Source organism: Onychostruthus taczanowskii, unplaced genomic scaffold (genome assembly GCF_017590055.1).
Source record: "Onychostruthus taczanowskii isolate IOZ18803 unplaced genomic scaffold, ASM1759005v1 scaffold27, whole genome shotgun sequence".
Classification (NCBI taxonomy): Eukaryota; Metazoa; Chordata; class Aves; order Passeriformes; family Passeridae; genus Onychostruthus; species Onychostruthus taczanowskii.
In genome coordinates this window covers 3,834,408-3,859,644 of record NW_024500017.1, presented here as the reverse complement: position 1 = coordinate 3,859,644, position 25,237 = coordinate 3,834,408, and the positions used below count along the sequence as shown (strand labels likewise).

At 42.5% G+C, this 25,237-nt stretch overlaps 1 protein-coding gene across 1 annotated transcript in view; it reads left to right on the top strand.

The window, feature by feature from the left end:
• The first annotated feature begins 5,445 nt into the window (after positions 1–5,445).
• The window catches only part of ENPP2 (ectonucleotide pyrophosphatase/phosphodiesterase 2), a 71,954-nt gene continuing 52,162 nt past the window's right edge, over positions 5,446–25,237 (top strand). The window contains 3 exon segments of the mRNA XM_041407532.1: positions 5,446–5,577; positions 5,580–5,663; positions 21,207–21,309. Of these exon segments, the coding sequence (XP_041263466.1) occupies positions 5,446–5,577; positions 5,580–5,663; positions 21,207–21,309 (319 nt within the window).

Genomic DNA, 25,237 nt, shown 5'->3' with positions numbered 1-25,237 from the left:
CTTGGTGTATCACCTGCAAATCCATGTGTGTTTTCTACCCCTGCCCTGTAGTGGGACCCTTGGAAGTCATCAGTCCTTCCTCTGTAAGCCTTGTCTGGAGCTTCTTTACTTCTCTGTTCTTTAGGGCATGTTGACTGTATTTGTTGCTTATGTTTGTTGGCTACTGTCACCTACGGATTTGTGTTAGCGTCTGGAAGTGTGTAATCAACATATTATTTTTTATTTAACCTTCATAATCCTCATTCCTAATGCAGCATCTCTTGTCAGGCCTTAATAGGTTTCAACACTGGATTTTCTGTAGCAGGTAAGAGCAGCCTTGTGAAATTTGTTGCATTCCCTTCTTTAAGGATTTTACTAACTTGGTCCCTAGTTACAATTTGTGAGTTACTGTTTGATTTAAGAAATTTGTACATCTTGTTCAGGATGTAGACTTTGACTTCACTTGTACATACGGTGCAAGACTAGGAACTTCAAAATTAGGTGGAGCTGTAATTGTGTTAGATTAAAGAGATGTTGTTTGGGATAGGGCATAAGGTATTGTCTTTGGGACAAGAAAACCAGTAGAAGAGAAGGATTGAAGGTGTAGAGAGCAATGTCTTAGTGGTAAGACAGGTAGATAAGGAGCCATGGTATCAGCGCTCAAGCTACAGAACAGGATCTTGGCTGATGCTGGTAATGTTCTATTCTTCCCTGTGGCTCTTTGCTGGCCTTATCCAGGGCTTGGAGTGCCCTGCATGATGGCCAAAGTGTTAAAGCTGTGAGCTATCTCAGCTAATTCTAGCTCGCTCTCTCAGAGGAAAACTGCAGCCCATGCAGAGTCTTCTCATGTTGTTCAGGGAGAACTAAGCCTTAGTTTACAATCTTTATGATTCTTCACCCATCCAAACTTCATCTCCTCAGACACATTTACCCCTGGCTACAGTTTATGGCCATTTCTTTTCCATCCTAAACTCCCCATAGCAGACACCCTCACAGAGGTGGATCCTGCTGGTGCACGTTTGTAAAGCTGTGATATTTTATAACTGCTTGTAGCCTGGTATACTATGGTTAACAGAGCCCAGGAAAAGAGGATTAATATTTTGTCAGATGATTTTTAGAAGCTCTGAGTATGACGACTTTTCAGAGGGAAGACATGTTTTTGTTTTAACTGAGGATAAAGGATACTGTAACATCCCCACTGGTGGGCAAAGTCTAGTGGATATAAAAATTTAATGGAAAAACATTGTTTAACAGAAGTGATAAACCTTTGGAGTTTGAACAAAGCTTTTACGTAGGTGTAATACTGCCAATGAAGGGTTAAGAACAAGAAAATATGCCAAAGCAGAGTCAGAGATACAAGACCACATAATCCATTCAGATTGCAGATGAAGTAACTCCAGCCATGCCTAGAAGGTAACTGGACAAAGTATGTTTTTTCCATTAGCTCAGCTCGCAAAATTATGCTGGTACAGAATTACATATTTCTGCACAGTTCTGGCCACAGAAGCTATTTCTTCATGCTCAGACCTGTTTGCTGGAGGTGAAACTGAGCTGGGTCATTGGAGCTGCAGAGAAACTCATAATGAAACTAAATCGCATGAGGTTGTGCTTTGCAGGGGGTGGATGGCTGGATTAGGCAGCACACTTAAGTAGTCCCCCAGGATATTTTTCAATTGCAAGCTCAGTGATCAAATATGGAACAGATTAACAGGAGGAGGGGTTGTATATTTCTTGTAAATCACAATCTTCTTTTATTCATGACTATCTGCAGCGCAATTTTTTTGAAGCACCGGTTTTTATGGTTTAGCGCTGTAATACCCATGGCATATCAAGCTGCCAGTATAATTTTCTGATGAATTTATTTGCATCAATACTGTTTAAATGAGTGCAGTAAGTGCAGGGATTAAAAGAAGTTATGTTTAAAAGGTCTTTATTTCTAACCGTCTGGCTTATCTGTAAACACAGCTTTTAAAAATAGGATCTTAATGTTAGCTCCAGAAATCCATATATAGTTGCTCAATGTGTGGTCTGATTTAATTATATAGCTACTCCCTCTGATTGCACGAGATCAAGAGATGTTCAGATTTCTGATTCTGATGAGAACAACTGCTTTAAAGCTGAGCTTGTACAATCTTTTCTCCTATGTGTTCTGAATATTGAAAAAGAAGTAATATTTTTTATCCTTTTCATTAAGCCTTAGCTACACATGAAAGCATGAGCCTATGCCCCTTACAGTGAGTACTCTCCTCAGTGCATTTGTTGTAAAATCAAATTCCTGAATACTGATATCCGAACCCAGTGTACCAGGGAAGCTACCACTTTTGTTTTCATTACTTTGGATGTTCTGCATGATCAAAATAGGACCTTGGTGTCTGAAACGTCTTACTTGCAGCTATAACTGTGTAAGTGCAGCCCTGCCCTGATCTGAGCAGCTTGTGCCTTGCTGCTGCCTAAAGCCAAGTCCAGAAAGCAGATCCAACATCTCTGATCACAGCTCACTGAGGATATGCTGCAGGGTGAGGCTCTTTGATATTTTCACAAGGGCATGTAGTGATAGGGCAAGAAGAAATGGTTTCAAACTGAAAGAGGGCAGGTGCAGATTGGATATTAGGAAGGAATTTCTCACTAGACAAGTTTTAAAATCCCTTCTGACCTAAACCATTCTATGATTCTGTAAAAAAGCAGTGATGGCCACAGCCATTAAAAGAGTGGTAGTGGCACTGCACAGATCACCTTTTAAGTATCCTAAATAACTCCTTATACATACACATTTCAAAACTATATGGGTTTGGGTAGAAATCCATTCCCAAAGTCCTTCAGGAGTGGCACTGGCTTCCACTTATGACACTGTGTATCCTTCTGCCCCAGGTCACTGCTCCTGCTTGAACTGAGGCAGTTAATTCCGAGGAAGCATTACCTAGAGCAATACCCACTGCTCCCCATGACACCTAGGGACAGCAGCATCTGTTTTGCTAAATAGCCTGAATGTGTTTATACAGAGTGAGAGTTGCCTAAGATTTATTTTAATTGAGTATGACTCAAAAGTGAGTAGCTGAATGACCGAGAATGTTGTGGTGTTAAACTGATGTAAAGATTGACCAAAATATTTTTAGAGTGCAATGAATATATTGGAAATGCTAAATCTTGCCAGTTCCTGCAAACCATGCTGAAGTGAGACTAAGTAGGGAAGCTTGTGCTTGTCTGCAAATACAGGTATATATTAACTCTGTAAATGTGGAGAAATCATTTAACTTATAATGTAAACATGTTTTTATTCAGCAGAGCACTTGTAACAGTAAGTTTAAACCCCTCTGCTGTAGAATAGATTCTTTTTCATGGTGTAACAAATAATTAAAAGTGATAAGATAAAATCAAAGGAGAAAAAAAGAGGAAAATTATATTTAAGTGAGACGGGGCTAGAAGGTTGTCAATAGCATGGCAGGGTGCACACTATCTTCTAAGGCAAGTGAGATGCATCTTTTTTCACATGGAATTCAAGCAAGTATTAGGGAGCACGGTGTTGGGAACAGCCTGCTATGAGGTAGAGATCTTTATGTTTGCTAGTTTGTTTCTTCTTCCCTGGTACTTTTTTGCTCCTTTTGCTCAGATATTTTGTGTTTAGATATTGCAGAATATATGTATATTTTAATTTCTTTGCATTCATTACTTGTAGTAATCTAACTGGATTTGTATCAAAAATTCTTTGAAATTTTAATATTCCTCAAACACTTGAAATCTGTCTGCTTCTGCGTTCTCTGAGAATTATCAGGTGCTCTGTGCTGTCTTTCCAACAGAAGCCCTGTTTCATTTATGACAGGACCTATGCAATACTCCTCAAAGCTTTGATTTTATCCTCCTTTTCAATGTTCCCTCTCTTGAAAGACTGATGTTGAAAGAAGGGGCTGTAGGGAACAGGGAGGATGGCTGGGGAGATTTCACAGTGGGGTTTGGGGTTTTTTGGGGGGGTGGGCTGAGATTTATTTCAGCACAAGAAATTTGCTTTCCCAGCATGCTCAACACCACACTTTTTATGGGAGAGATGCAGGCTGTGTGCGCTGAGGGACTGGGGTAGGACAGACAGCCATGACCATACTCCTGGACCTGGCTAGGACTGTGAGCACCTTTTAAAACTCCTTTCCTTTGAAATAAACCTGCAGATTGACCCATGGTCAGTGAGAGCCTCAAAGACACCCAGAGAAGACGATCTCCAGAGAGCTCAGGCGTTAAGTGTGAGCAAGTTGCTCACACACAGTGCTCAGCATACACATAGATCTCTTAAAGATTTATAACTTGAGAAAATTTGTATGGAATTTGGTAGCAATGAATGAATGTATTCATTTGACACAGACCATTCTTCTCTGGTCCCCAAAATCTGGTGTGTTGCTCCAGGGTATGTAAGACTGAGATCTATTTATGGAAAGGACAGATAATTTTGGTTAACATTTGTATAGAAATGAACACATTCTTTGTTTTAATCTCAAAAATATTCAGTGTGTTTTGCTGCAAACTAAAAATAGATTAAAAACTCCCAACTCTTTCCAGCACAAAAATACCAGTGCAAATATAAGTTTGTCAGAGCAATAAACAGCAAAAATCAAGGTCTCATAAAGGAAAATTTGGCTAACCTGAGAGTCGCACTGCTATTAACTTTCCCTGTAACCTAATAAATAATAATTCTGAGGGCCCATCACTTCACCTGCAGCATTCATTGCCATATCTCAAGGTAAAGGTGATAAATTCTGTCTTCACCCCTCGACCTCCAGCCCAACTAGCAAGATATCTGCACATCATGCATGCTGTGTATTGACAGCCATTATTTTATATCCATTCAAGTAAGAAGCTTTCAAAATACTTAAAAATCACAGCTAAAATAATCAATTTAAACATAAATTTGTTTATAATAAATTTATTTAATACATTTAATTTAATAAAAGCCATTCCAATACATTAAAAATCCAAAGGCCCTGCTGTTGTTATCTGGATGCACAAATTTAAAACTGTATGCACTCTAGCAAAGGTGGCCCGAGCTTGGATGTGTTTGGAAGTGCTAGTCAGTGGAGACTGGCTTAAGGCATGGGATTGGAAATCGGGGTGCTCTGATTTTGGGGTACTCTGTAGTTAAATTCCTAAAAGCAGAAAAAGCACTCCAGATAGCAGACCCTGGTGAATGATCTTTGCTTTGCAAAGTGAAGAAAGTAATCTTATCCATTACTGAATAGCTCTATTAAATGATGAGAAAACGCTCAGCACCACCTTGTTTTCTGCACACGACCTCTCCTGAGGCATCTGTGGCACAAAATAAAATAGGAAAAAAGGACAGATTAAACAAGCGCCCGAGAGTTCTGCATTTGAAAGCAGAGCTTCGGAACAGGGACACTTTCCAAAGAACCATTTCAGGCAAAGGTCACATGTATGCATATAAAATCATTCCTGAAAGCAGCGCCTTTGTCCCGCAGCTATCTCCCAATGGAGCCATTGTCCTGCCGGGGCAGCTGGCACCCTGACTTCAGCCGCGCCTCAGCGGGGCCGGGGCGCGGGGCAGCCCCCGAGCCGGCCCGGGGCCGGGGCAGCCCGCGACCTCCCCGGGACATCCCGGCCCTGCGCATCTGCCCGCGCCGCGCCAGCGCCAGCGCCAAGCGCAGCTTCCACGCCGAGCTTCAGACATGGAGAAAAAAGACCCGCTGGTACGGTAGGAGCATCTGCACTCCCCTTCTGCCCTTCTTGCCAAAGTAGCCTTAAATAAATATCATTACAAGCAAAGTCAGCTAATGGAGTAGCATGAATGTGGTTTTGCAGAATGCGACTCGGATTGGGATTTGGCAAGTAGGAAGTCCTTCCAAAATGCATTCAGGGGTGATGTTGAAAGTCCCTTGATTAATAATAAAAGAGAAAATATTATTTAATGCACAGAGAAGAAAATGTATTTTAGAAACCATAGTAGTTCTTGTACAGCTTGTTTTGCCTCCTGAAGAGATCTCCTCTCTTAACCTATTTAATATAAACTGCTTTTCATATATATTCTTACCTTATAGCAATATCAAAATTGGCATCCAGCACAGACATGAGCAAAGTATCTTGTGTTTTGTTTATATTTACCTCCTACAGTATTAATATTATGCAAGTACATAAATATGAGTTTAGAACTCCTTGGCTTTTGATTTATATTAAAATTTCCAGTGTCTGGAACTTCACTGGTAAAGTTCTGGGCTTGAAGGCAATCTGTGTCAATAAAGTTCCTGCTACAGATACCTCTCCCTAAGCCTTTTTCTCCAGGGGAACTACATGGATCCCTTTAATCAGGGTAGTAGCACTTCAAGTATCTGTATTTTTCCCCATAACTCTCTATGCCACAACTGTAAAGTGCTGATTAGAGAGACAAGTTGTATAAGGAGCAATGAAACACTGCGTGCCTCATAGTTCCTCTGCTCATAATGGACTCATCATGATTTTGATTATTCTGACTTTGAAGTATTAGTCTTGGGTCCTTCTTTCAAGTTTCTTTTGCTTCTGATTTGCTTAGATTTTGATTGTGATTTGTTTCTAATTTCTGTTGATCTATGCAAGCTTCCTGACAGCATGTGTCAGTGCTGTGCACACTGTTCCTTATTGCCACCACATCCATGATGGAAACTCTGAGCTCTGCAAGTGGAACTGGGACACTGACTTGTCCATGAAAAACAGAACAGGGATTAGGGCATTTCAGGGTGTCGGTTCTGCCTGAGGTTTACACGAGTGCTCCAGCCCTCCCCACTGGACCTGTGGAGAGGTGGGCGGGGGCTGCCAGAGAGCAGTGGCTGTGCCTGGTGGATAGGGAGAGACACTGGGGGGTTGCCTGTACCTAAAAAAAGCAAAGGTGACTGTGCCCCTAAGATTGGGGCAGAGGACCTGCTGTACTTGTTCAGGGTCAGATAGAGACATTTGTAGATTAAGAGCTTCTCATGAAGTGCAAGGCTGGGGAAATGTTTCCTCCTGGCATGTTAAGAAAACAAAATAGTGCTCCATTTGTGTAGTAATATTTATTCTACAAAATCTTATTTCAGAGGTTGTAATAAGAAGGTTAAACTATAAGTTTAATTTCACTGCAGCAAGGAGGTTTCGAATTATTCATCAAAGATGCCAGGTGAGTTTGAATGCCAGACAGCTAAAGATATGTTAGCATCATTCTTGAAAGCTGGAGCTGTTCATAGCAGTGCCTGCACTGCAGACTTTACGAAAGGATGCCAAATGAATCCTTTGACATTAGCTGAACTGGAAGTGGAGGTAATGAATATTTGTGAGAGATGAATGAAGTGGTGCATGAGACTGCTCCTGGCAGTGCTGAGGCTAGCAGCAGCTTGTCCAAATGCCCGTGTGCTATTGGAAGTGCTCATTTATGGCACTTCTCCAGATTAGTGGACCACTTATGGAAACACATCAAACCTCATATTGCTGAAACCAGCAACATAAACTGATTTTCACGTGCTTACAAATCTGACAGTGTGCCTGACCCATGCCACACCTTGCTGGATGAGGGGTTTTGAGCCTCCCAGCACAGGTCTCCCCATGCCACCCACACCAGCCCAGCTGGGATGCACCCTCCCCTGTGCTCATCACTGGGTGAGATGACAACTGTGTTTGTAGGGAGCCAGACCAAATGATCTCACAGGCTTTCTTTGTCTCAAAACCCAGGAAACTGTGTGCTCCACACAGTTAGAATAAAAGAGAACAGGGTCACTGTTGCTTTGGTACACAAAATAACCCATAAATATAGAAATAAATACATATTGGCTCTCTCACTTTTGGGGAACTATTTTCCTATTGTGTACAGTTATTTAAATTCCATGAGATTCATGGTAAATGGTCTTTTGTCCTAGGAGGCTTCATGTTTCAAAACACTGACATAATTAATTGTTTAGAGGTGCTAGTTGATGGTGTTGTATGTGAAAAATTGGATAAAAAGAGATTAAAAATACAAGATAATAGCAGGTATGCTCAGCTCCTGTCCTCTTGCCCTAAGCCAGACAGAACTGTTCTCCTATTGCAGCTGGATTACATCCATGGCTGGGAGATTGTGTCCTCAGATACCTGCTCTTCTAATTCAGTTCTCAGCCAGCTGTTTTCTTTCATTTCTTTGTGGGGCTTAATACCCTCCTTCCGTGCTGATTTTCTTGTGAAGTAATTCAGAAGTCTTGTCCCAAGGCTTTCTCCTTTGTTTATCTAACTTCATATTTTCTTGTAGAGTTTTTTATTAGGAAGCTGTGTTGGGCTGGCTTTGTCTGGCCTCTAGATGCCTTCTCTCATTCCCCCTCCTCAAGAGGGCAGGGGGAGAAAATAGGATGGAAAGGCTCATGGACTGAGATAAAGACAGGGAGATCACTTACCAAATTATTGTCATGGGCAAAACAGACTCAACTTGGTAAAAATTAATTCAATTTGTTGCCATATAAAATAGATTTAGGTAGTGGGATGCAAATTAAAAAATTGAAACAGGACCTTTCTTTCCCCTTTTCCCAGTTCTTCATTCCTGGTTCCTCCACCTCTCTCCATCATCCCGGGCAGCACTGAGGGGATGACCAGTCCATAAGAGCCCCTCTCTGCTGCTCCCTCCTGCTCACACATCTCCCTGTCCCGCTCTGGGGCCTTTCCGTGGGCCAGGGTCTTTCAGGACAAACCAGCTTCTCTGAGGTATTTTCTGGTGGCTGCAGGGGAATCACTGCTCTGGTGCCTGGAGCACCTCCTCCCCTCCTTCTTCAGTGTCCTTGGTGCCTGCAGAGCTGTTTCTCTTACTTTCCCCCTCACTCACCACAACCTGTGCAGAGCTTTTTAACCTCTTCTGTTTCGTTCTACCCGAGGCGCCGCCATCTTGGCCTCGTGAGGGGCTCGTGAGGGCCTGAGCCTGGCCTGTGTGAGACGGGCTGGGTCTGGTCCATGGCAGTCCCGGCCTCTCCACATAATGCACATGTTTCTGCATTCTCCCCCTCTGTTCTTCTCTTTCCATGTATTTTTTTTGGTTAGTTAAAGATTTTAACCTGAAAGCCTTCTAGTTTTGAAGACCTCTCTGGTTTTGCTGTTACTTGGCTCTTCACCAGTTTTATCTTCCTTTTTTTATTCTGAACAGTTCTTGGAAACCCATCCTTGTCCATAACCTAATTTTTTTCTTCCCATGTCATCTGGTGTAGAAACCTGCAGAAACACCACTGCTGGGACATGGCCGGGGCTGTTCCTGAAGTCCTCCCTCCTGCAGCATCCACCTCTCATCCCCCTCACTGAAATGTCACATTTTATTCCCTTCACAGATTTCTGTTCCTTGCTGTAAATGGCATGTTCAGCTGAGATCCTGCCTCTCATAACTGTGGTGCTCAAAGAACTTGGGACATATGGATTGTCCTGGGTAATAATGCTTTTTTTTCATGCAGGCTTCTTGCTCTACACTGAGTTTCAAGCTTCTGGCTCTACACTGGCACATGTGGCAGTGGAGGCGGCTGCCAGGACATGGCAGGATGAGCTGCTGAGGCTGCCATGCTACTCATGTACTCAGCCAGCACTAACCCACTAGTTCCCAGACACATCCATCCAGGGAATCACTCCAGGTTTTATAGAGAGCCCTGTGCAAACCTGGGACAGGACTGGAACACTTCCCTCAGCTGTTTTGCAAACAGCATAACAAAGCAGAGGGGAGGAATGCAGCCCAGGGACACCTCATCCCACACCCTGAATTTTCAATTAGTTGACTACAGCATCTGGGCTCTGCAGAATTGTCCAGACTGCCTAATTTAGTCCTCGAGGCAGGAGATTTTGGTGCAGCAGGATGCACCAGCACTCATGACAAATAGCAGTAAAAAGGGCAAAGACACTGAATTCCAAGGTAGGGCTTACTACCCACAGGACATTTGTGGATTTGAACCTACTGCTGTGTATCTCACCCTGCTGAAAAATATTTTATGTAGCATTAGCTGTATGTTCCTGGTGCTGTTGATGCATGTGACAGCTTGAAAACCTCTTCTGTCACAGGAGAAAGGGGGACTGGGACAAGGGTTTTTGGAGCTGCAACAGGATGGTGGTAAGGAACCTGTGTTGTGGCAGCAGCAAAGGGGGACCAGCCCTGCACCAAATTCAGTGCTGGAGCTACCAAAGAAGACAGGGAAACTGTGACTGCAACTGCAAGGACTGTAACAAATCAGTGCCCCTCCAGCTGCACCAGCCCATGGTTTGGTGTGTCAACACTGGCCTCAGATGTGAGTGGGATGGTGGGAACTGCCACTCATCTGTATTAAGACCAGTGAAGGATGGTCAGTGCAATACTTAAAGACTTCACAGGCTGTATAAAGGGAAAATATGGCTTGGTTCAGCCATCGCTGGAGAAAGAAGAGTATGAGTTTGTGGCTGCAATCTGGTACCTGCACCAGGTGACACTAGAAGAGAAGAATGGCTTCCTCAGTCATTTCAGGCATTCCTCAAAGGCTCTTTGCACACCCACAGTGAATTTTGGCAGGGACAACCATAAACATCCGTAAACATGAACATGAACATAAACTTGTCCATAAACTGGATATCCAGTGGATGAAAATATGGTCATTATGAGGGTGGAGAAAATGTACTGATGAAACAATATTTTGTAAATAATTAAGATGCCACCACCCATAAATGCCTGTTTTTATTTCTTTCCATGCTGAGGCTGAGCAGCTAAAATGGCAGTGAAGACAATAGGCAAACCCCAGAAAAGGTCACCCCTCCAGCTTGGACAGAGTGAATGCTGTAAGATGGGGTGAAATTCCCTTTGAGCTGGTGACCCTTCATCTGGGAGAAATGTAAGAAGCCCTTAAGTGCCTTTGGGATATCCAGAATAATAGAATCCCTTTCCCCCCTCAGGAGAACAGCATTTCTTTGTATATTGCTTGTAAATGACAGGATTGTACCAGAGAATCTGAGTCCTTGCTTACAGGAAACAACCTGAAGGGTCCCAGTCTCAGCCGGCTGCCAAGTCCAAAAGCACTGACCCAGGTCATTTGTGGGTGACTACAGAAATTCAGTGCACCTAAAGATGCTCCACTGTTTTGACATTCTCTAACATATAATTGTGCAGTAGAGTACAACTGAAAGAGCATTAGCAATAGGGCAGAGATCACAAGCATGTTTTTCTCCTTCCAGTCCCCACAACAGCAGGAAGAAGGAGATTCCCTTTTGGAGTCTCCAAAGCGCTGTTCTCCTAATATATTTTGTCTCTTTTCACCCTCAACATTAAGATGTCTTTTTCTGCCCTCCCATTGCTCTACCAAGCCAGCCCAGCATGCCCCAAAGATGGCAGGAGATGGCTGTGACAACCATGGGATATTGGGTACCCTTCATTTACTGTGCTGTCCTGGCAGTTGCTGTTGGCAGCATTGAGCCTGGTTTGTTTGTTGAATCTGCCACTTCTCCAAAAGTTTCTCTTGCCTCTCCCCTGTGCCTCCTTCTGTCCTGCAGTCTGACTGTATTTCTACCTGCACTTATACAATGGGCTTTGGAGTTTTGTTTATTTGTTTTATTCATAATGCATCAGAGTAGGAAGCAACAAAAGTTTTCTTAGTGGTTTTTTTTTTTTTTTTTTTTTTTTTTTTTTTTACTTCAGTACCTTCCAAAACCATGTTGGAATTATCTGCAGAATCAAGCAAATGCTTCAGCAGGCTTAGACTCCCAGCAAGCAGGGGTATGAACATGAGATTATGGTCCCACACCCATTTTCAAACCAGTTTTCACAGCTTAAGCTACTACAGAGGCAGTTTGTGCTCCTGCTCTGTCTGTGTGCAAAGGGAACTCAGTTTGCAAAGGGGTAGGGGTGTTCTTTCTCTGATGACTTCAGCTGTCACCTGAACATATTACTGCTGCTTGCCTCTTTCCATCATCCATCCTGGCTTCTTTGCCCAGAGTGTGTTGGGGGTTTTTTTGTTGTTGTTGTTTTAAAGGTTATTTAATCATAGTGTTCCTCCTCTCCCAAAAGACTGAAATGTCGAGCTTGCACACCTGAGCAGGGACAGCAGGCACTGAAGGCCTTCCCTGCAGCTGGCAAAGGAGATGTTTCTGCTCTCTTCACCAGAGTAGTAGTTTACTCAAGTCTTTTTTACATGGGTTAGATCATGTGTTGCCATCAAAGTTGTTTGGTTTCGGTGTCTTGGAAAAGGGTTAGCCATGGACAGTGAAAAGATAATAAACTAAATCGTTTTGCAGGCTCTCTGTGCCCAGGAACATCTGTCTCTGCCATGGAAATCTTTGACAAGAATAATTTTAAGCTGTTTTCAGCCTTGTCTGCTGTGAAAAGGACATTCACCGGGGTGCGGAGCCTTCTCTGAAGGCTGAGCAGAGCTCAGAGCTGCTGTTGGTCTACAGCAGTCAGCAATCACTAAACCAATGAGTTGTTTCTTTCTGAAAGTCTTGTTTTGCTAAACAGAAAAACAAAATATGAGTTAAACAAAGCTTAACTCAGTAAGATTATTTGCTTTAAAATAATGAAGCAATCTATTAATATTTAAGTGACCTGAGTTTCCCTGCAGTTCACTTGTTTAATCCATTAGAAAAAATAGTTTATTCCTTTCCAAAGTTTTATGCTGAGAAAGTGAAAAAAGTATTTGCCTAAAACCCCCTGATAATCCTTACGCAAACCAATGCAGAGTTGCATATTTTTGATTACTAGCATTTTTCTTCATTATTTTTATATTGCATTCCTCCAGACTTTGAAAATTATTCAGTTACACATTATGATATGGGTTTTTTAAACAATCATTCAGCAATGGATCACATTGTTTAGTTGTTGAAATGTTGCCTATACTTTTTTCACCCATAGAAAACAGGGAGTACTGTTCCAACAGGATGTTTTTCCCTTTGTACTTACATTTGTCATCTTTGCACTGGGCTGAAATCAGAAAAAAAAAGTGCCCTTCAACTGAACTCGTGGTGACATGTTTCAACTTAAGAAAATTTGTGATGCTTGGAAAGTGGCCCATCTGTCCGAAATGACCCAAAAAGCAAGATGTGATTGTTTTATGCTTTTGTGCTTTGCCATTACAACAGGCAGCAGCAGATGCCTATTAAGAAATGCAGGGTGTTTAGTGAATGCTGAGGTGACAGCACTCTCCTGGGAGCAGAAGGAGTGGGGAGACAGCAGAGCTTGTCCCTGCCCCCTCCCTGCTCCCCTGCCCACGGATGCTTCTCAGTTACCAGGCGGCTTGGGGCTCAGAAGCAGCAGCAGTTTGAAGCTCACTGTGTCTCACTGCTGCCAGGGCTGAGGACTTGGGCAGGAATCTCATCCAACTGTAAAGCCTGCCAAAGGAAGGGAAGTTTTTAACCTGTTTTGATTTGCAGTGTATCTCTAGAAATGGTTGGGGTGAGAGGATGGAAGAGACAGCAAGGATTTGCCAGTCTGCTAGGACTGGAGGTAGACATTAGGTATCTGGATTCTACTTTCTGGGTTTATTTCTGTTCTGAAGGAAAAGGCCACAAAAGCCAGTTATTTCTAAGGTATTGAAATATCTCACCCCTCTCAACAGCTAGGGATAACTTAAAAAGATGTGTCTTTCAACTATGAGATAAATCTGTACACCCAAAAAAGGGATGCAGATGGGATTAAGTTTATTAACATGTTATCTGTGTCCCCATTTTATGTAATTTTCTATGAACAAAAGCCGGAACAGTTCCTGTTGTATCTTCTGCCACATAAATGGTCACGTGGCCCGTGAATCAGATCAGGCAGTTTAGGCAGCATTTAATAATTGTTGTTTTTCTCTTTAAGAGGACGTCTCTTCTTCATCAGCTGTCCTAATTTCTTCAGGATTTCCTTTCTCTTTGTGTTGGACTGATTGCATTTAGTGGTGTAGACCTGTAGTCTTATGCAAATAAAATAGATTTGCTTGAGTCGGGCTTATGCTCATGTGAAGTAGGTTCAAGCCCCAGAAGGCCCTCAGCGTTTTTTTGTTTTTTTTTGTTTTGATTGTCTTAACTGCAACACTACCAAGGTCTGTTCTATGTTCATGTATTTATTGACCATGCCAAAAAATAAAAAAGCTTTAGGTGGAAAAACACATCACCACAACAGCAGCCAATTCTTCAGCCTTAGATGCCTCTTATACATAGAACCAAGAGGAAAATGTGCCCACCAGAAGGCATGTCCCTACTTGTGTGGGAATCCTCTGTTTCCAGCCTGACCCTACTTTGATCTTTCTGCAGAAGTACTGATGCTGCAAAAAAAGCCTCAGCTGCAGGCAAGTTAAGAACAATATTCCTAGTGACATATCTCTTTAAACTGGAATCAAACAGGATTTTGCTGTTTTGAAAATACCAGTAGGTTTTTGTTTTGGTTTTTTTTTTTTTTTTTTTTTTAGATTAGCTAGCAGAAACATATTAATTAAAATATTTCTTTTTTGATCCAAGTGCTGAAAACATAAAAAAAAAGTATTTCAAACAAACAGAAACTCTTGTTTGCAAAGAAAACAAAGTAAACAGTATTAATTATATCCACATTTTACTTGTAGGGGAGAGACTAGCACTTGGAAATTTTTTAATCATATCCAAACCTTGACCTTGAAAATGTGCCAAAATAGAGTTTGAGCTGAGGGTAAATGTAATCAAGTCAGAGAGATATGTTACAGGGTTATTGTAGAAGTCCCCACAAGAAGTTTTATATACCCAGGAGATTCAAAGCTAATATTATACTGAGAAAGGTTTGAACATGGGAAAGGATGTACATAGAAATTAGAAAAAGAAACTGGAAAGATTATTTGAAGTCTAGAAAACCTGCTTTTTACATCTTTAAGTAGCTTTCCCATCCTTGTGGGGATTTTTGGGGTTTTTTTAGCTTTTTTCACAGTTGTTTGTTAGTTTTTGTTTTTGTTGGATTTTTTTCTCATTTAGCTTTAATTCATTATTTTAAAGAGGCTATGGTTTTTGCGGGATGTAATAGGTTATATCACTTGTAAAATTAAAATAAATTAACAGTGATTGTGTGTGGCATATACAAGGTACCATGCAAGGCCCTTGAAACCTCCAGATTGCTGTCTGGGGGTAGGCGGGTGGATTTCACACCACTGAAATCTACAGCTCTTTGAAAAAGACCGATGTAAAGCTGTTAATGGGCACCTGTGACACTCATATAAAGCACTGGAAAATAAGAGTGAGGACTTGAATACACAGCTTTTGTGGGCTGTCCTAAAAACACATATGGGCCCTGTGGCTCTGTGTTTCACTCCATATTCTCCCTGAAGATTTTTCATCACAGAACAGTTTATATTCTGCAGTTGCTAGAGTTTTTATATATGACTATCTCAAGAAATAGAATTCTCAGTGCATTTTAGTGAAGTGCTTCAGCTGCTTCACAATAGCAATATTGTCCAGAAACTGAATTGGGTATATGTTAGTTTCTTTGAAGATGAGGAAGGCATAGATATGGAACTGCTGTTAACGCTTCTGCTGTGGTGTATGGCTCACAGCGAGAGGTGAAATACCCTGCCTTGGAGTGGGTGGTGTATTAGCTGTGAGAGACAAGCATTCAGGCACCCACAGCTTTCTCCAGGTCACTGAAAACTCCTCTTCTCTTTCCAGCTGCCCTAGCTCTCATGCTAAAAGACATAACCTCACTTATAAACCTTGTTCTGCTTGTACCACCACAAATGGTGATTGTGTGTGGAGGGTGCACTTGGGCTAAGACTCCCCCATAGGCATCACAGGCAGCTTCTGGAGCTGCAGTGCTATCACCAAATCCACAGTCCTCACTGAACTGCTCAAGCTGTTGTATCTGATGTGGGGTGTGAGAAAATTTATTTCTCTACTGCATTATGTCCTCCTTTTTCTCACCAGGCTGCTCACCAGCGTTTCAGTCACCCCAGTGAGTATACAAACATTTTACATAAGCAAAGCAGGGACAGGGACTTGGGTTCCCTGCTGGCCAGTGGTTCCTCTTCTGTCTCTGGGTAGGCAGAACTCAGGTTCAGCCAGGTGTGAACCCACTGTCCCTGTGTTTTGAGCAGGACACGTACATGAGGGTGAGGTCAGGTGAGGTGAGGTGAGGAGGGGTGCAACGTGCTGTGCTGGTGGTACTCAGTGAGTTTTGGCTGTATCTGGCTGCTCTCCCCCAGCCCTGTGAACCTTGCAAGCATTATATAGGATGCTCAGAAATGTTGATGGGCCTATATGTGCTTAAGGCACTTGGTGCTTCAGGGGCTGGGCTGCAGCAAACTGCAATTTTGAAGACTTTAATTTGTTCATGATTGTCCCTGAGGGTCTGGCACTGCTTTATGGGTCTTTTTGGCCAAGAAAGTCATCCTCAGCACAGCCCTCCAGGGCACCAGGCACTATGATTTGCATACCATTCCCCTCAGGGCAGTGATGAGCAGACAGATAATTGAAGACTGGTGGTGTTTTGAGAAACTGCGGTGAGGAGGGTGTACTTTCATGTGAGCACAGCTTGGTTTCTGGGTCTCCCCAGGCTCATGGGGTAGCAGAGGGCATAGCTCCTCAGCAGTCAGTCCTGTGCCTTCTGAAGTTCCACCTGAATGTGAGGAAGAACTTACTGTGGGAGTGACTGGAGCAAGCTGCCCAGAGAGGCTGTGGAGTCTCCTTCTCTGGATATATACACCATCCTTAGAAATGTGCTCTAGGGAATCCTGTTTGATATGGGATGTTGGACTAGATGACCTCCAGTGGTCCCTTCCAACTTTAACCAGTCTGAGTCTGTAACAAAAGAGTAGTTTAAAGTCCTTTGTAAACAGGAATCAGCTCTACTTGATATGTTGTGCCTCTTTGACTTTGTTAAAGAGGCTTTGTTTGACTCAGGGTGTCTTCAGTAAGGTACTCAACTCTTCCCCTGCTCACTCTGGCTATTGGGAGTTGATTTGGTTTCCCAGTGCTTGTACCTGAGCACAATTGATGTGGATACAACTTGAATTTCTATGGTTTGTCCAAAGGTTTTGTTCCTTGAAATTTTGTACACTCAACTGACTGTTTTTCTTGGCCACAACTATACATGGATACTGCATTTGGGAGGATGAGAGCTCTGAGGCAGTATAGAGAAGTCCTTCACCTTTCTGTCTTTCATGTTGCTGTCAAGCCTACTGTAGACTTTCACCCTGGTTCCCCAGTCACCCCATGCATCCAGCATCCAGTGCAAAGTTGACAGGAGTAGCTAAAAAGGTTCATTTTATTGGAGTCCACTCCATCCCCAACTCAGGCAGTATACTTGATTTCTCTGCATTCCTTTTCTCATTAGAAAAACTGCTCAAGAAAAACGAGTTTATGTAAGACTGTAAGTACTGCCTTGCTTATACTGACTCTATGGAATAACCTTTGATACCACTTCCCATAGCATTCTTCTGGAGAAATTGGTTATTCATGAGCTGGATGGGTGCCCTCTTCACTGGATTAAAAAACTGGCTGGATGCCTGGGCCCAGAGAGTGGTGATAGAGTTAAATCCAGCTGATATCCAGTCTCCAAGGCTCAGTAGTGGGGTCAGTTGTGTTTAATACCTTTAATGATGATCTGGACAGGGGGTTGAGGGCACCCTCAGTCAGTTTGTTGCCCAGCAGAAAAGGACCTGGGAGAGCTGATCAGCAGTGACTGAACAGTGACTGAGCCAGTGTGTGCCCAGGTAGCCAAGGCAGCCAGTGGCATCCTGGTCTGGATCAGAAACAGTGTGGCCAGCAGGACCAGGGCTGGCACTGGGGAGGCTGCACCTTGAATCCTGAGTTCACTTCTGAGCCCCTCACTTCAAAAAGGATGTTGAGGAGCTGCAGCATGTCCAGAGGAGGGAAACAGAGATGGAGGAGGGTCTGGAGCACAGATGAGGAGAAACTGAAGGAGCTGGGACTGTTTAGCCTGGAGAAAAGGAGGCTCAGGGAAGACCTTATCACTATTTACAACTGGCTGAAAGGAGGCTGCAGCCAGGTGGTTTGTTCTCTTCTTCTAGTAGCATGTAACAGGATGAGACAGAATAGCCTCAGGTTGTACCAAGGGAGGTTTAGACTGGATATTAGGAAAAATTTCTTCACAGAAAGTGTTGTCAAACTGCCCAGGGAAGCTGGCCACTATCCCTGGAGGTATTTAAAAGACATTTAGGTGTGGCAGTTAGGGACGTGGTTTAGGGATGGACATGGGTTTGGACTCAGTGATCTTAATGCTTTTTTCCAACCTAAACGATTCTGCGACTCAGTGAATGTTTGTAACTGGAAATGGCACAGCACGAGCGTCTCCTCTGAGGCGCCATCTGGTGCCTCATTGTAAGCTTTGCATCCCGTGTTAAACAATCACTGTAATCATAAAAGCCTGACAAGTCAAAGGACAATTTTTATTCACAAAAACTGAGAAAGAGGCATTTCATATTCTGATGATCTAGTTAAAATTCCTTTTTAACGTGTTTCATTTAAGCCTTAAAACTTCCACTGAATTGCTGAATTCGTGGGCCAGGAATACATTATTTCAGCTTTAGTCTTTTCTGATTAGTAAAATGGCAATTAGTTGCTGAAAAATTAGTTGCCAGTGATCCAACAGTGAAATTTTTCCTGAACAAAATCATTAGGCCTTGTTTATGCTAATAAGTTCCTTTTGAATCTGTGGGATAGCTTCAGGCACAATCCATGTGACAAAAAGAACATTGTGCATCTGACTGTGTTCAGTTCAGAGCTACTAGAAAATGTCTTACATAACACAGATGAAAAAGATTAGCTATTTCAGAGTCATCATCTATAGTTCTAAAGGACATTACAAATGAGCTTAAATAATTTAATATACTTGTAACATGGACTAGGAAACATAAGCTCTTCCATTTATGTGAAATTGTGAAGTTTACAAGCTCCAGAGATATTAAATGAATGGAAGAATGAAACATGTATGTTTAAATCGGTAGAAGTCTTTCATAATGCTGCATTTTTTTTGTTTTCTTTGTTAAGGTTTTTTTTTTCCTGAATGGCCATTTTTAGCATTTGTAGGAACTTTCAAAAAAAACTGAGGACCTGTGTGTTAGGAAGATATGCAGGAACATCAAAGGCTCTGAAATTGAGAGCATCTCAGAGACTTCATGTATTGGTTTGACTACACAAAATTGGCTACCTGATTTGAAAAGTCTGGCGTGTTTTGCCTAAGTCCCTTGGTGATCCGAAGGTCCTAGCCTGGAGGAGAGCTTGGAACTGCTGATTCCCATATTTTGCTCTGAAACCATGAGCTCCATTAGTTAAGATACATAGGCAGCACCGTTGAGCAGTTTCATTTGCGACACTTTAGGTTTCCCTTCTGCTGTGGTCACACGCTGCTGTACTTAACTAGTGTTTGGGGATGAAGTTGTTTAACCACAGGATATACCAGAGGCTAAGGGCAAAGAATTTTATAGGAAGAGCTGGTAAAACCTTTGATGATTACTTTTCTTTAGACCTTTACACACAGCCTTTTGCTAGAAAAAATAGAGCCCATTGCAACCTTTTTTTTTTTTCTTTTTTTTTTTTTTCTTTGTTTTCAGCCCAGCTAGTGATAAAGTGAACGTTAGAAGATGGGTCTTGAGTACATAGTTTCAGTTTGTGCAAGGAAAATGAATGCAATGTCCTCATGTAGGAATTTTCAAGCTAATTACATTGCCTTGAGCCTTGCAATGCAAAGTTGCAGCTGCACAATGGAGCCACTTTCGGTTAAGAACCTGCATAAAAAAGGATCAGGTCCTAGCAAAGGCTGGCAGGCTGACACTTGGGCTGCAAAGAGAAGGGATTTTTAGACTCTGTCCTATAAAGCTACACGGTGGGGGAGTTATTTCAGCAGGTAAAAGTTACCTGTAAACAAAGTTCAAAATTGTATGTGTTTAATACTGCAAAATATTTTAAAGAAAACTGTACTGTGTCTTTCAATGCCAGTATAGAATATGGGACAGGTCCCAAGGGAAGCTCAGTCCACCCGAGGGCTTACAAACCCTGACTCTGTCCCTTTAAATGTAATTGTTAGTAAACACTTTCATGAAAGAAGCTTTCATCGGAGAAAAAAAAGTGGCAAACTACAGCGGTAAATAATTTGCCTTGGCAAAAAATATTTAAGCCAGTGATTTGAACCGTAATTCTGTTCAGCATTATCATTTGCTTTGTAAATAAAAGTGCTTATCCAAACAGCCAAGCTTTCTGTTGTTGATGAAAATAGGGAAATGTGGGGCAGAGGGGACGTGTAATTTCCCTTCCTTTCTGGAAGTCTGGGGTTTCCAGCTATTCAGATGAAACTGCTTGTGTTTCCATCGATACGAGCCTTGCCCTGCCACAGCAGCACGGGAGAACACGGTTGAAAAATGTCCCCCTGCCCCCCGCTCTGAAGGGGTCCCCAGTTTCGAGAGGCCTCTGCTCGGCAGCCCAGCAGAGGAGCTTGGGGAGCCCGCGGAGAAGGAGCCGGGCGCTCCCCAGACCCGCCCGGCCGTGCGGGGGCAGCGGCGGCGGCGCGCCCCGGGCCGGGCCTCTCGGGCCGCCACACCTGACAGCGGCCGCGCCGCTTTTGGGGGTGGCAGCGGCAGATCTGCACTGCGCAGCCCCCAGCGAGCTTCCCCCCGCTTCTTCTCTGAGCCAGATGGAGCCGCATTTGGTTTCTCTTTTAAGCATGTTACTTTTGTGAGGAGAATAAAACGAGCAGGAACAGCTCTTGGCCGCAGCGGCACAAGCGAGCCCGGCTCTGCCAGAGGAAACCACATAAAAGCGCGCGGGTGTGCGTCTGGGGGGAGGGCGCAGCGAGCGATGATGCCTGGAGCTTCTTGCACTCGGAGCTGCGATTTGTGAGTGAAACATGATGAAATCACCCCCTGGACAAATCACACGAGCCTGTCAACCTCACCAGGTGGGATTACTCGTAGCTAATAGCCTGAACTCCCCGAGCAAACAGAGCTCTGCGCTCACTATAAAAAAAAGGCGACAGTGCGGCGCAGGCTTTTCAAGAATTCCCTGGTATGGCTAAGCAGGGCTGCGTCCACTCGCACCAGGTAGGAGAGGAGAGGAGTGTGTTTGCTTTTAGAGGAGGAGTAGCCCGTCTCTCCTGAATAAGTTCCTACAAAAAGGAGCGTTTCAGCTCCAGAAAGAGATGTTTTATTCATAAACCCCTTCTGGTTTGTGTTACTCTCCAACGGTGACGCTGTCAGCTGCTGCTCCAGTGATGGGAACTGCAGTGCTAGGCAGCTCCAATGTACTGAGGACCATCTCTGCCCTTTATGCATTATGCTCTTAGTGCAAAAGTCCTGCTTCTTGTACAGTTTGCTTACTTTGCTGTTTTACTTTTGCAGGTTATATCCTTATTTGCTTTTGCCTTTGGAGTAAATGTCTGCATGGGATTTACAACAAATCGGTTTAGGAGATCTGAAGAATGGGATGAGGGCCCGGTCTCAGGTACAGTAACGGACATAAATTGTACATCACCATATACCCTTATGTTATAGACTGCGGTTAGAAACCATTCCTGCTCTGTAACAGTACTTTGCTTGTTCCTTTTCCCTCTAGGATATAGAAAAGAATAAATAACTCGCTGAGCTTGAGTCAGTTGACCTTTGGGACTCACCTATAGGTCTCCTATTTACTTAAACTTTTGCTCTTTGTGCATGTGACTGTGGAAAATTTAGCTTATTTTAGGACTGAGCACTGCCAGTCTCACAGAGACTGGTCTCCTCAGCTCTTGAAGTGTTTGCTGTATTTTGTACTCTGCATGGCTTCCTTCTAGCACTAAGGGAAACTCCCTGATGGCTTTAAGGGTGGTGGATTTATTTTGGTAGCATTGAAGCGGTTTCTAGAAACTTGATTAATGCTTTCAAGAGGCACTGGTGAGAAAAGCTTTTGGGATTTCTGTGGCTCCTGAGGTCATGCTGGTTTGTGAACAGTAGTCGGCAGACATCTGACGGCGGAGAGGGCTGGGAGAGGAGAGCAGGTGTTCGTGCAGATGTGCTGTCACCGAGTCCTCTGCTTTTCTTATGCCTACTACTTTTATTCTTTGGAAGACAGCAAGAATATGCCACAGGAGGAACTGTTATTTGTGTTGTGGGGCAGTATAGGGGTTCTGTGAGCTCAAGCATAGTCCAAATGGAAAAATGTATAAACCAGACTAGTCTTTTTTTATTCAAGAAAAGGCAGGCTTGAGTTGTGTCTCTGTTCCTTTGGCAGGAGAAAGGAAACTTGTGGTCATTGACTTAGAGCTGGTTAACATAACTGAAGTGAAAGGGTTTCATTTGCAGTGCCTGTCTGTAATGATAGCCTTTGAGGTTTAATTATAAAATTGTTTGCCATGGCCAGAGTTTCTTGTGTTCCTGGTAATGTATCTGTGTTCTTCTGTCCTCGCTCTTTGAGGAATTGGTGTCTAATCACAGCCACGACCTGGGCTGCTGGTCACTGAGTAGAGGCATTTTAGGTAATGAGGAAGATATTGGCTGTTGCTTTTGATCTTTATAGCAGTAGAAGAAAAATTGCTTGAAAAATAATTTCTAAAAATCTTCTAAGATGCTAACTGTAGAACAGATGTGTATGTAGTGTGTGTAATAGGGATGGGAAGGATTTGCATTTCAAATGTTCAACACCTGAGTGCCAGTTGCTTTGCTTTCACTGGTGACTGTCTAGGGCAGGGCTCAGCTGGTTTTTAGTGAAGACCCAGAGGTCTGATATTGGGGGTTCCATGGCAGCTGATCGGTGCCAACTCTGCTGAGCCAGCCAGCACTGTTCAACACCTCCAGGGCTGAGAGCAGTACCTGTGTGCTCCTTCCAATAGCAGGAGGATTAGCTCAGCATTCCTACTACAAAAGTAGGAAGAAACGCAGGATCTCTTGAAAAGGGCAGGAGATGGGGTATTTTTGGAAATCTATTGAAAATTTGTTTACAGGTGGGACTGACCCAGCACCTGGCATTGAAATAATCCAGTCAAGGGTGCAATAATGAGAGACAAAGTAATGGAGAATTTTGTCCATTCTGTGTTCATGTAGCTTGGTTATTTTTATTGCAGGAGAAAAAAAAAAAAGATAGCAAAACAAAGGAGTATAGTCACAGTCAAGTATAGACAGCAAAAAGTTAAACTGGAGATGTATGGAGTTTTAGCAAACTGAAAGCACTGTGATCAAAGAACCTTAGTCACTCTTAATTGTATGACTTCCAATTATACTACATTAGAAGAGAAGAAGTCCAATGAAATATGCACAAAAAAATTGGTATAAATTCTTTTTCAACTTCTCTGTTCTTTAGCTTCTTTGCTCTCAAGCACCTTGATGTTGAGAATTAATTATTTTATAATGGCAAAACACTTTCTTTACCAAGCATTATTGTAGAAGCCAGTTTGTTATTTCTCCAGAAGCATGCCATGACTGTAAGCAAATTTTCATTTTCATCTAGCATGGAACTCTGCTGTGAGCCAAAAACATAATTTTTTTTTCCTAGTCCCTTGCAAATGCACTCCAAAGTACCACCACAGTGGCTAAAACACCCCTTCTTGTTCTCTTTTTACAGTGTACAGATGTATGTCTTTATACACTTAAGATGTTGAATATTTGTACCCAACAAATTATTTAATTGAAATAAATTTTTACTCAAAATTTTAAGATGCAATAGAGAATCAAAGCTTGCATTTTTCCTTAACGTTGCCTTTGTAAGTTACTTGCTTTATGAATTTTCATAGCCATCTTTTAAAGCACTTTCAGGGGAAAATGGCCTTAGTAATTTCTTGAAGCATGGTTCTTGATCACAGTAGCATAATGTAATGCTTTGGAAGGAGAAATATTGTAGTTTTTCTCTCTTCTCACTGTAGTTTTAAGCGCGCAATTAAAAATGGAGTAATGCTTTTCTTCTGTTGGAACACTTGTATTTTTCCCTTCTCTGACTTTCCATTTGGATTTCACTCATTGCAAAAATGAAAAGCAAGTTCATAATAGAAGTATCATCTAGCAGAACTAGCACTCCACATGTTTTGTTTAAGTATTTGGTTGTTCCATATGGGAGCCAAAATGGCAAATTTTTACTTGGTAATCTCCTTCTTATAATGACTCTGTAAGCATGTCTATATTGTGTAGTCCTGTTTTGAACACTACTGTAAATAAATTGATTTCATTATTTTTAAACCTTTTAATCAGATGGAATCAAAAGAAATAGTTCGATATGGCACTTTCTAAGGTAAATAAAACACCTTTAAAATGGAAATGTAACAGCTTCCTTGAACTGAATCACAAAGGTACTATTGCCCTATTTAGCTTTGCTCTCTAACCTATGACACAGAAGACAATTAGATGGCTGTTTTGAACTCAGTGGCAATAAAAGAAATGTATGGAATACAGTGTGAAAAGCTTTATGTATGAGATACTGAAGGAAGGATCTTCAGGCTGAGGTCCTTGTGCCTGCTGCACCATCTGACTGCAGGAGCTGTGGAGGGATGCAGGAATTTTGAAAAGCATTTTAAACTATGTTTGCTCTATATAGGGCTTTCTGTTAATTTGAAAGTGCTCACCAGAGAGAGAGCTCCTGATGACATATTTTCAAACTATTTTGCATGCACAGTACCTGTGCCATGCCATTGTGCATGACCTGAAAATCATGGTCTGGCTGCAAAGGCAAGGTCAAGCATGAGAAACAAAGGAGTGATCTTAATGTAATTGGAGAAATTCAGCAAGTTCTCTTTTGTGCTGCGATATGGAAAGTGTCCTGCATTGACTCAGGACGTGTGACTTGAATTTGCTAAGTGACTTGGGATAATTTGCTACATCACTAATGAGGTTGTCAAGAGATGTGAAAAAATTAGACAAGGTAGGTGGGCTAAACCTTTCTTACGTGAAATGGAAACCCTACTTGCAGTTATAGAAGATGGAGCTAGAAGGGATTTTGAACAGCCATGTAGACCTTCATATCCCACAACCAGGTCAGTTGTTACAGAAGTACTTCTGACAGATCTTCTAAATCCCTAGCCCTTCTTCAAAATCTTCAAGCTCTGAGATTGCACAGCTTCTGTGTGGGTGGTTTCCTGGTACAGATGAGCTGCTCTTTACAACAGGTAAAGCTCTAGGCATTCCTAAAGCTGCAGTTAACATCTCTTACGTAATCTCCAGTCAGATTTACACCTTCTCTTTCCTAAACACATGTTGATGTGTTGGTTTGGGTTTTTTTTGGGCCTTCTGAAAAGGTCTCCCTCTCAGCCCTTTGAAATGAAAAGGGTGATGTCCAGGGTAGGGTTTATATGCTGGTATGTAATACCTTCAAGTTTCTAATACCTTTGATTTGCAGCTTACTGGATCTCTGATTATGTATTACCTACCTTACAAAAAAGAAAGTAGTGGAAGAGATTCAATAGCATGAAAAT